Raw genomic sequence first — 13,012 nt, 5'->3', positions numbered from 1 at the left:
TATTTGAATGATCAAAGGTGCTAGTAATATCCCATAAAAAATGTTCATTTATATGCATATAAAACAAAAATTGGATGACGCCAGCAATGTAGTATTTATCATATGGTCTGATTATCCGTCCAACAAATTTTAAAAATATTTCTTTAGATTGTTTACAAGTAATTACAGTGATATAGAGCAAAAGTAAAGATTTCTAGATGGATATTACTATGAATGCAGTATTTAGTCCTCGGTAAGTTTTTCGTTAGCAATCAGTCAAATCACATTATTTTAAAGATATTTTTTATGACGTTTTACACGTGATTTTGAAATGTCAACAATTTTTGACTCCACCTATTTTAATATGTCAAAGAAACTTATCTTTTTTTATTTTTTATATATATTTACACCAAAATATTAAAAAAGCGCTAATCAAACCAATAATCATTCGAGTTTCCTAGTATATTTTAATATTTATGTATTTAACGCCCCCTTTGGATATATATTTATTAAATTTGAAAATTATGTTTGAGTTATTATTAGCTAGCAAATATATTAATATTAAATAAAAATAGATTTATATGTAAATTAATATTTAATATCAAGTTTTATTTGATAAAAAATTGTTAACAAAGATTGTTGTTTTAAAAAAAAATATTATATAATATGCATATTCAAATTCTTTTCAAATATTTTTTTCAAAATATTTAAACAGCTTTTATAATTAGTTAAGAACTCATACCATTCCATATCATAGGTGTACTTTGATATTTGTTTAAATAAGAATTAATAATTTTTTCTTCATAATTTGAAAATATTGATGGGTTATGCAATGTTATGTTTTAAATAACTGGAGTTGTTATTTATAATGATAATGAATTGCCTATATCTTATATAAATAAATCCGATATAATTTATAATTGTGTTATGTATTTAAATGAATATAATGATATGATTAAGAAGTTCAGTCAAGGTAAAATGTTTAAAATCCTAAAATTTAATAACATAAACAGTTATTATGTTATTTATTAGATAAAACAGGAAGAAAATTGAAGAATTTAGCATATTTTTTGAAAAAAAAAATATAAAAATAATTAAATATTATATCTCAAAATTTTTATTTAAAAATTAAAATTTTAATCAAGGATAAATTTCAAAATGAGGGAGATCACTGCATGTAAACTAATAAATTTCGGGAGTTTCCCGCTAATGGGTGGAGATTTGGCAATCTTGGTGTCAGTGGCAGGGCCTAGTTTAAGGAATAAATTTTTAAGGGCATATATGAATTTAATTTTTCTTTTATCTCTGTTACCATAGTATTTATTTTTTTACTTCTATAGATTTTAAAGAATATCATATTCTTGAAAGAGCAATAAATAACCTGTTTAATTTCTTTTTACAAAATGATTCTTATTTTGTTTTATTTAAAAAAAAAAAATTTAAATCAATAATCTCTTAACTTTATACAGTATTTTAATTTAATATTTATTTCTTTCTTCATGCTCCTACCCCCCCCCCTCCCCCTACCTTACTTTCTCCTTATACTTTTTATAATATATAATATAAATATTATACAGCCTCTTATATTTATTTGTATTAAATATTAAAATAATTATTCTTTAGATGATTAATGTAAAAAATATACAATAAAATATTATATTGAGTTAAAATATTATATTATATTAAACTAGTTTTGGTTTGACACTTAGTCTATAGATTTGGCAGACGAGATTGACCTATTTAGTTGGGTTGTGTCTGGCTTTTTTAGACCAAAAACCAGAGTCGTGGTCGTCTAAAACAAGCCATTTAGCCACACTACCATATATAAAATGATTCTAAGTTTACAAAAAAATATTATAAAAATATTTTTAATTAATGTAACTGAAAATCTGAATGCTATTGTAAGAGAGGACTATAGTAGGACAGCAGGTAAGAATTGCGCAAACCACTTTGTTATAGTTACTTTGTCAGTCAAATTAAAGTCAAGGATAAGAGAATATATTAAGTCAAAATTTCGCATGAGCCCCCCTTTTTCGGATTATTTAAAAAAATATTATTTAGTTTTCTCATTTAAATTACCTCTCTAATTATTATTTTTCATATTTCTACAATTATTTTCAAAATTCAACATCATTATAATTTACAAATAATAATTTTTATATGCAAAATTTATTGTGAATGAAACATATTATTATTTAATATACAGTATATAGCGTGCATCATTCATCTTCATCCTTTTTCTTTCGAGCTTTCTTTTTAATATTATTTTTGTGGGAACTTTTTGGCCTTTTATATATTATATTTAAAAAGGCATGAAATAAGATTATAAGATAATATTTATTGTTAACATATCAAACTAAAATCCAAAAATATGTCTCATAGTTATAATAATTATCGATTGAGAATGGTAAGGGGGAAAAAATAAGATATTACGTTTAAATTATTTCATATATGAGCTATTATTCGAATAATTAAAAAAAATTAAAGTCACGTTACTAGAGGGGCCAATTAGTTTAATCAATAAATTATATTTAAAACACATTTGCAAACGTTAAAAAAAATCGATTATCGGTAAATACTTGTATTTTTCTTCTAACTCAGAATCACCCAACTCCATCATGATTGCCTCTTCTTCGCTATTTTCACTCTCGTCGATTTGACCTAGGTGGAAAAAAAATATATATTAAAATAAGACCAAAGAAAAAAATGTAATAATTACATTTTTTCTGAGAAAAAATAATATGATCAAATATGAATGTAAATAATTATCCCTCAACAATCCCCCTACTACTCTCCCTCCCTGCCACTATACAATATATCACTAATAACAAGAATTTGAAAGAAAAATCGAGTAAAAGTTTTCTTTTTTCTTTTATTTTAAATAATACCTATATATACAAATTTTTAGAAAAATAAAACATTTTTATATTTAAAAAAAAATAAATAACCAAAATTATTTTTTTTATCAAAATCTAACATAGCCAAAAGTTTACAAAAATGTGGACCTAAGGACCTCCAAAAAAAAATCATAGAAGAAAACCCACATGGCAAACTGGCCAAGCCTTTTGAAAACAACACCTAATGATCATATATGAATATAAAATTTTGAGGAAAAAAACTTTGCAAAAAAAAATTATAATGGGCCAGGCCAATTTTTTAAAAAAATATAAAGGGCCGAGCCTGATACGGGCTGGGCCGCACAACTTGTGCAAATTTTTTTATCGAGCTGAAGCAAACCGGACTTTATAGACCTTTACTTTGTACCAAAAAATTATGAATTATTTTATAATTTTAGAAACCTATCCTGAAATTCAATCCTTTTATCAAAACGATATCATTGGCTTCATCGGGCTCAGTATTTCCTTTATCGCTAACACTTTTCTTATTGGTTTCTTTGCCCCTATTAGATCGATCTAATTTATTTCGCTTCTTTTCGTCCTTCTCTTCCAAACATTTTAAATCGGGAATGTCACTGAACCAAGCGTTGATATATTTAGATTTTATTGGTTTACCGATTGATTTTACTTTTTCTTCATTTTTAACGTTATTGAGAGACGGGTCTAGGTTGCACGAATTGTTGAAGCTATTTTCTAAAGTTGATTTGTTGACTGTTTCATTTGTGTGTTAAAAAGTTAGAATTTATGTAATAAAAATGATAAAATTTATAGATTATCGATGGGACCTTATATCGATCTACCTATAATTAAATTACACGTTAAATAATAATTATATTTTTTTTTAAAAATTGGAAAAGGTTTCACATACAATTTTACTAATGATGCAAAATGGTTCTATTTGAGCCGATTATTAACAATGGTTAATTCAGTATTTTATCTAGAAAAATATTAGGCAAGTCTGAAGATTTTTCACAGAGATAACACTTAGATTTAGACATAGGAAATCTCGAAGCATAAACAATTTTTTTTGGCTAAAATATCGAGCTACGGCTTAAATGGAGCAATTTTGTTTCACTATATTTTACTATCGACTGAAAAGTTTCTTTCAACCCAACGTTTCATTAACTCCGATTCTTCCGAACTACCATGCCAATCATCTCTAAGAGTATTCTCTTTTTGTAGAGCGGATGTAACCATGTCTTCAAACCATTTTGCCTTTTCGTAAGCCTTTAGTGAGTATTGAGTTATCTAGTGGGATATTTTTTTTTAAAAGTTTAATACTGTTTTTGGCAAGTATTCAGGTGAAATAATCAATAGTATTAGATCTATTAGTTTAAAAATATCTAAAATGCAGAAAGGACAAAATCAGATTAGTTTAGATATGAGCTTATAAAAATAGATTAAAAAGTTCCCGAAAGTCTAAGAAAAAAATCAATCATATATTTTAACCTGCCATGATAAAAGGAGGTAAGGTTATATCACATTATAATTTTCTTAAGATAATATTTTCAAAAAAAAATTAAATATATTTTACACATTTTTCCCTTTTCAGATCTTATTAGAGCTAACAGGTAAATATATAGTATGAGGATAAAATAATATACCATATGTTTATCTATACGATACCCGCAGTGCATCCTATTGCTGCTACCACTGCTATTACCATCAACGTTCCCGTCCGGGTTAATATTTTGAACTTTGAAATAGCAAAGCTCTTTGTACAAGTTTACGGCTAAGGTGAGTTGAGCGGTGCAATTACTTCTCTCTATTGCCGTCCCGTCTATCACGAAGGAGCCAGGATTGCGCGGGTTGTGGGAAGGAAATATTAGCCAGGATATTAAATGAGGGGAATGATTGAAAGACAACGGGATGGGTTGTCTTTCGTCTGAAGGGTAAATGATCAAATCTGTACCACTTAAAGAGCTTTGAGGTAATCTTATAATTAAAAAAAAAATTAAATATTACAAAATTGGTAATATAAGTGCATAATAGTATGGGTCTATATTTGTATCGGATTTTTATTTTTTGCTAAGGCTATGACCTAAATACATTTGAAAAAAACTTCAAAATTTGAAATTCCTACCAAATTATTTTTAACTTCTTATTTTAATTTAAATACTTCTTATTTTAATTTAAATACTTCTTATTTTAATTTAAATACTTCATATTTTGATTAATATAACTGTATAATTCTTATTATAATTTAAAAAATATAAATTAATGTTACTTACTTTTTTTTTAAATTTCACAACTTTATAAACTATTTCACCTTCTCGCGGCTTTCTGTTTTTGGGTTCGGTTCATAAGAAATAATAAAATCGGTTTAGTTTGAAGTTCTAAAACCTGGTTTAAACTATTTAATTTTTTTTTAGAATTATGTAAAGAGAAGGCACTTAAAATTTCATAGCTATTCCCCCCAAAATATATATTGATGTACAATTATAACATTTTCAATATTCTCTTTATAAAGGGGTGAAAAATTAATGGTTGAAAACACTTTTATAGGCCAATATGAGTAGTTGGCAGGGACAAATAGCAATATATAAAAATATATAATGATACCATCAATCATAATCGATTATTAATCTTTAAAAGAGTTAAGATATAATAAGTTTCAACCTGGTTGAGAGACCTCTTTAGAGGTTTGCTTCAGATTCAGGTGACAAAATTTTTAAGGGTTCAAATATGCTATTTTTAATGGATCAGGTTCTGTAAATAATAACAGTTAATACTGGTTCAGTTTGGATCTCTAATTCTACGTGATATAACTATTATAATATGGCCATTATATTTTATATACAAATATAATAATTTCATAATTCTTAAACATAGCTATAAAAAAAATATCGTTATTAATAACCACACATATTATAGTTAGGGCTGTGTTGCTATTAAATATTGGACAAATCGGCACCAATATTTCGCGTTTTCAAAAAATATTGAATCGAGCCAATATTTTTAAACAAACTGATACATACTTTTATTGTATTGGGTTGTTTTATGATTGCATATAATATAATATATAAATTTTTAAATAATTTTATAATAAATTAATGAAAAGAGTGAAAATATAATTTATTTGGTGTAATATTTTAAAAAAATCGTTTTGAAAACTATTTTTTGTCATATTAACTGCAACAATAAAAGGATTTTAAAATATCTAATGAGTAACGTTGTTAATGGCCCATTTTAGCCAATTTTTATAAAAGATTCAAAATTTAACCAAAAGTAAAATCAGCTTATTTTCCATTATTATTTATCTTAGTAATGGATGTGGTGGATAGAAAAATGCATAAAGGACTTCCCTGGGAGCTATTATATGCAGATCTTGTATTAATGGCAAGCAGTGAGGAAGAATTTAGTGATAAAATTGGTATATGTCAGATTATGGAAGCAAAGGGCTTAAACATGGGCAATGAAAGTGACCCATGAAAATTAGAATGAACAAAGATGAGGATGATTAGATGGATGTGTGGGGTAGAGATCTGCAAAGTTAGGCCCGGCCCACACCTGGCCCGGGCCTAATTCTATTTAAAATAATCAGGTTAGGGCCAAGCTGGGCCTAATATTTTTTAAAAAAACTTGGGCCGGATCCAGTCGGACTTTGGAATTTTTTTTAAATATATCTAAATTTTTCAATTTTATATTGAATTTTTTATGTCAAATAAAAATATTTGATTTTATTTATTGAAACTAAACGACATATAACATATGTCTTTTATTTTGAGTAATTATAAAAATTAATTTCTATATTTAAATAAATTCGGTCCGAGCCAGACTGGTAAATTTTTTTAAAAAAAATTTCGGTTTCGGGTCAGGCCGGCAAAACATTTTAAAAAAAATTTCAAGTTCAGGCCAGGTTGTCAAAACTTTTTTAAAAAAATTTTGGGTTGGGCCGGGCTTGAAAAATTAGGCCCGATGTAGATCACTAGTGTGGGGTATCTCTGAGAGAGAGAAAAAAACTAGCAAGGTATTGCGAGCAAGATTGGGTAGAGAAATGATTGGAGTGGTAATGCAATGAAATAGACTTAGATGTTTTGGGCATGTGGAATGTATGACAAAGATGATTGGTTAAAGAGATGCACTTTGATGGAAGTAGGAGGATCAAGACCTAGAGGAAGGCCCAAGATGACATGGATAAATGTGATAGCAGTGGATATGAGAAACATGAATCTTACATATATTGATGCTCTGGATCATCAAAATGGAAAAGAAAAATCAGAGGGAAAACTTGCCTACTAGAGTAAACCTGGAAATTGGCATAAAACGGAGATCTTTTTTTATACAGATAGATAATAATATTTTGTTTAAAATCCTGCTTTAGCTATTTTTAAATATCAGCCAAATAAAGCTATGTAACAACACTTTATTGGCCCATAAACATTGCAAATATTTTAAATAATATTGTAAACTTTTAGAAAATATTTAAAAAAACTAATCACTCAGTTATTTTTTAATAAAAAATATTAATATTTTATTAATATTTTTATTACATTCATAATGATGATAAACAATAGTCATTGTTTTTTATTAATATCATAAAATATAGAATTTGTGAAAAAATTTATAGATTGTCACAGCTCTAATTATAATTACAAAAAACTTTTCATAAATAAAAGGGTAAAAAAATTAATAATAGTAAACCCCTATAATTATTTTAAATATATTACCCTAAAAAATATCATAGTAATACAATTAAAATGATTGATTATGTTAAATATTTTATAAGAAATAACCTAAAATGATGAAAAGCTATATATGAGGCTAAGTACGCACAATCTATAATATTTCCATCATCATTCAAAAGATGTACATTAAGCTGAATCTGCCAAACCTTTTCTTCAGCTATTAAACACAAGGATTCTAAATTAAGTGTATTGTTACTTTTAAAAACTTTTTCCAACACTCTTCTAACTTCAACACTATTCCTATAAACAAAAACAAAATAAATATATAAGTAAAAATTAATAAAACCTTTTATCATATTCAAGTGCATTATTAGTGAAAGGAGAAATAACTTCTATCTTTAATTTACCCTCACTAGTTGAGGCCATAGCAGGTGTTGTAATGTGGCATGATATCGATGACAAAACTCTAATTTTATTATTCAAAAATGAATATAAACATTCAATAAACCTGGTATTTCCAAATGTAACTTGACAAGAACCCCTTTCTGCCCCAAAATTTATATTTATATGTCTATATTCATCTTTTGTTCTACCATCAAGTCTCTTAATAATAAAATAAATAATAATGGAAAATATTAAATACCTTATCAATATCAATTAATTCCTGAATAAATATTCTTTGGGAATTAACGACCATAATAAATTAAACCGGTACCTTAATGTTTCAAAAACATATGTTTAAATTAAAAGCAAACCATTTTTTTTTATTTTAAATGGTTGTAATACTTCATGGGCAGCAGACAATTACTATATGTCATTGGCAGCAGATGATAGTTGTTTAAAAGTCTAGATTATATTAAAAATTATATCAGTGATGAAGGTTACATAGGAGCAAGGGAAGTATTGCTTCCCTTGAAATTTTTCCTAAAATATTTTTAAATAAACTTAATTAATCTTTATGTTATAAGAAACTAATTTCGTTAAAAAATTAATAAAATTTTTGAAATTATGAAAATATTAATATTATTTTTACTACGTTAAGAAATATAAAAAAAATTTGCGTCTAAAGAATTACAAGTGATAAATAGGATTAATTAATTCATACATATGCCTCAATTGATTATAGTTTTTAAAAACCACATAATGCAATAATATAATTCTTAGCAACTCACATTGACAAAAGGTTATCAAACTAATATAAGTCTCTGTTACCATTTTACAAGTTTATAGAATGGACTAATAAGGAAAAATTTATAGGCCTAAACCAAATCAACAATTCTTGAAGAAGAGAGTATAAACGACCAATCCAAATCATAAAACTATTAAGTGGTTATTCCCTTTAGATGACATGATGGTAGCTAGATAAGTAATCGATAAAATTATTGTGAGATATTAAATTTCTAAAAGATTATCATCCATTTTAAATGATATATAATATATAAACCACTCCACAGTTGACCATTATTGTTTATCTAAAATATGCAGTGTCTACATGAGCGGGGGGGGGGGGGGGTAGGAACAGTTTGCATCCTAATATCTATAAAGGGGTAGGGGGTAGGTGGTAGGGGTGAGGTAGGCATTTTGGGGGGTAGGCTATAATAATCTAGAAAATTTTCCATTACATTTTTAAATTATCTATGGATAACATTTTGGTATTTTTAGGGGGGTAGATATATATTTTTGAGGGGGGTTTGCATCCAGTGTATATACTGTCATGTAGACGCTGAAAATATGGAATCACATGCTCTCAGACGTTGTAGTAATAATCTTAAATTACATAGCAACACAAATAATAGATGCTGGTTAATTTGCAATAATAGCCATGACACTCACGATGTGAACTAGTATCAGAATTCATTATGTTGGATACATTGATAAAATAAAAACATTAAAAATCTTTGGAAGAAATAATTCTGCATATATTGATGCCTTGAGTTATTTACACGGCAAGGATGTCATATTAGAAATGAAACATTTTGTAACAATAAAATAAGGACCAGAATGATATGATGAAACAATTAAGATTTTATATATTGTCGCACCACCTCTAGTTGGTGTATTATATCTTAAAAAATAAGTAGTTTGTAAAAATATCAAAAATATGCTTGTATTAAAAATTAAACTTAAAACTGATTTTTTTCAAGTGAAAAAAAGCTTTCCTAACGTAAAAAAGAAAAGAAAAGATATCAAATTTATTAGATCTATTGTAGGATGAATAATAAAATGTTTAATTTTTAATATTATTTATAACAAAATAGATGGCGTTAAATACTTGAAAGCATATTGTTACAATATTTATTATCAAAAGCATTTATTATTAAAATTCATTATAATATTAGCTGTAATATATTATAACTGTCAAATACGTCTCTAAAAGTGGCATTTTATCTAATATTATATAATCAACTGTATAAAATAGAGGAATATAAACTATATGTCTACTTACTTTTTATTATACTTATTTGGACTAGTGTTGTTAAATAGTCGAGTTTTTACGACTCTGAACTCAAGTCTGTGTCGCGAAACTCATTTCAAATTGAGCGGCTCAATGAGCAGCATGAGTCGGCTCGATGAGTCGGCTTCAGAGTCCCTCTATATATTATACTCATTAAAGTTGTTTACTTAAAGCCGACTCATCGAGCCGACTCATGCGGCTCATTGAGCCGCTCAAATTGAAATGAGTTTTGCGAGTTAAAACTTGACTACATTTTAGGCTAAGTCGACTCGACTTAGCCGTTTAACAACACTAATTTGGACCTTGAAATATTTTTAGGAATAGCTATGATAATAAAATTTAAAAATAAATATACAGTTGAGTAGTCATTTTGAACTCTGCTAATTAATATTAAATTTTTTAGTTTTCAAGTAATAATGATTATATTTATTTAATTAGGCTTATAAAATTATCTATATTATAATTTCCGATGTCCTCACTACGTCATCGTGACGTCATGTCATCGGTACTTATTTTTATTTTTTTTATTTGTTGATTTTATTTATTCATTTTATACAAACAGAGGATCCTATAACTTAAGTTTTCTATGCAACTGTAGGAGGCCATATTAAAAACAATTATCAAAGTAATACATTATTTACTAAATATTCATAGATTAATTGGTAAATCAGAGATTTATCATTCATTAATTATAAATTTAATATCTCTAGAGTTGGGAAATTTTTTTCAAAATTTATGCAACTGTAGGAGGCCATATTAAAACTAATTGTCAAAGTAATACATTATTTACTAAATATTATAAATTATTATAAAAAGCCCATCAACATTGATGGGGAATGAGATATTTATTCATTTTTTTACGATAGATCTCATGCCAGGTCCAAACTCACAATATTAGGAAGCATGTAATTATAAAAAAGTTTAAGCTCAACCCTTAATAATTTGTAAAAGATATTCCCATTTCAGGTGTAAGCTAATAAATTTTGAGGTTCCAAGCCCAGTCGTATCCAATATAATTTTGAAAATTTTTTCCCATCTCGGAGATGGTTAAATTTTTAATTGATTTATCATCACCTGAAGAGGAAATATCTGATTTACCAATTAGTTTAAGATGTAAAAAAAACATTTTTGAAGTTATTTCCAATAACACGAGGTAATATTTTTTATTTCTTATAATAATATTAGGGCAGACTTTATTTTATCATGATTATCTAATAAGTGCTTTGTCCAGGCTTTCTCAGTTTCCCTTATTACCAATTCACATGTTTTTTTTGTATATATAACTAGGAGTTAACTCATAGATTAATTGGTAAATCAGAGATTTCTCATTCATTAATTATAAATTTGATATCTCTAGGTTTGGGAAATTTTTTTCAAAATTAACTGTAGGAGGTCATATTAAAACATATTGTCATGTCCAGGCTTTCTCAGTTTCCCTTATTACCAATTCACATGTTTTTTTGCATATATAACTAGGAGTTAACTCATAGATTAATTGGTAAATCAAAAATTTCTCATTCATTAATTATAAATTTAATATCTCTAAGCTTGGGAAATTTTTTTCAAAATTATTATGGGTTGGACTGGGTTTAAAAAATATTTCTCAAAATTAATATTGGCTTGGTTTTCAAAATTATTAGGGTTTGAGGTGGGCTTGAGAAATTCTTTTTAAATTATTTAGGATGCTTGAAAATTTTTTCCAAATATTGTAGACTTGAATCTATATTGGGATTTTTTAATGTTAAATGTTAGTCGTATGATAATATTTTTATGAAGAAATATATTTTACCTGTAGACAAATTGGTAAATCAGAGATTTTAACTTCATTAATTATAAATTTAATATCTCTGAGCTTGGTTTCAAAATTATTATGGGTTGGATTGGGTTTAAAAAATATTTCTCAAAATTAATATTGGCTTGGTTTTTTAAATTATTAGGGATTGAGGTGGGCTTGAGAAAATTTTTTAAATTATTAAGATCTTGGATGCTTGGAAATTTTTTCCACCATTGCTCTATTATCCCTGCTGATTATTTTGTATAACGCAAAAAAAAATATACATAGTACATTATTTTTATTATAAATAATTTTATATATGATTTTATATCTATTCCAAAAAATCGAATATTTTTTTATAATTTAAATAAATATATATTATTTTAAGCATCCTACGTATTTTTAAGGCTATCCATTTTGTCGGGCCGCACAATATGCCCTTTTATCTCTGATGAATATTTTATCTAACTGAAAATTATACAAAGTACATTTATAAAATTTAACTAAATTAATATAAAAATTTTTATGGATCCTACTTTTTTAAAAGCTTACCATTTTGTCGGATCCACTATTGCTCTATTATTCTTGCTGATTATTTTGTATAATGCTCAAAAAAATATACATAGTAAATTATTTTTATTATTATTATTTTTATATATGATTTTATATCTATTCTAAAAAATCATTATATATTACAATATTTATTTTTATTCAATTAAAATTATATATTTATTCTTAAGGTTCCTATCTTTTTTAACAATACTCCTTTTTATTCTTTCAATAAAAAATACTTAACAGGGTTTTCTATTTTTATGATTTTATATTTATTCCAAAAAATATACATATTATGGTATTTATATATTATTTAAATTATTCTATACCTATTCACAAGGATCCTATTTTTTTTTAAGTTTGCCAATTGATCTCTCCGAATGGTATTTTATTTTATTCCTACCTTATAAAATTAACTTGAGAATTATTTTTTTTTATTTTAGAAAACTATCTTGTTGATTGATTATATATTTAAATAAATTTAAATTTGAATAGTTAATTTTAGTTTTATTTGAATATTGTTTATTTTTAAAATATATTAACGTTGATTGTTTAATATGTTCAATTAACTTTTTATATATATACTATGTTTTTAGATATAAAATAGAAAATAATAATAATAAAATTTGATTTAAAAAAAGAAGTAATTTAAATAGTTTCTTAAATCTAAAATACTTTCTTTTATGGTGCCCCGGTTACGGTGGTACGTTTTTCGTTTTAAATTAAA

The 13,012-nt window shown here is 25.9% G+C and overlaps 1 protein-coding gene across 2 annotated transcripts; it reads right to left on the bottom strand.

Annotated features, from left to right (window-relative positions):
* Nucleotides 1–2,129: 2,129 nt before the first annotated feature.
* LOC135929572 (exosome complex component RRP45-like) lies at nucleotides 2,130–8,284 on the bottom strand. Of its 2 annotated transcripts, none has more exons than XM_065466220.1 (9): nucleotides 8,148–8,284; nucleotides 8,013–8,107; nucleotides 7,851–7,970; nucleotides 7,613–7,804; nucleotides 4,481–4,811; nucleotides 3,962–4,124; nucleotides 3,279–3,587; nucleotides 2,559–2,640; nucleotides 2,130–2,265 (listed from the first exon to the last, which is right to left on the bottom strand). In XM_065466220.1, exons 1-9 carry the CDS (start codon nucleotides 8,199–8,201, stop codon nucleotides 2,199–2,201), a joined length of 1,413 nt encoding a protein of 470 aa, XP_065322292.1. In that variant the 5' UTR covers nucleotides 8,202–8,284; the 3' UTR covers nucleotides 2,130–2,198. The 2 variants fall into 2 exon arrangements, with proteins under 2 accessions (XP_065322292.1, XP_065322293.1); XM_065466221.1 differs by lacking the exon at nucleotides 8,148–8,284 and having other exon boundaries at nucleotides 7,613–7,710; nucleotides 7,761–7,804.
* Nucleotides 8,285–13,012: the final 4,728 nt, after the last annotated feature.

Source organism: Gordionus sp. m RMFG-2023, chromosome 5 (genome assembly GCF_954871325.1).
Source record: "Gordionus sp. m RMFG-2023 chromosome 5, tfGorSpeb1-WG-v2, whole genome shotgun sequence".
NCBI lineage: Eukaryota > Metazoa > Nematomorpha > Gordioida > Chordodea > Parachordodidae > Gordionus > Gordionus sp. m RMFG-2023.
The sequence above is the reverse complement of the archived record's forward strand: the minus strand, read 5'-3'. Positions and strand labels throughout refer to the sequence as shown.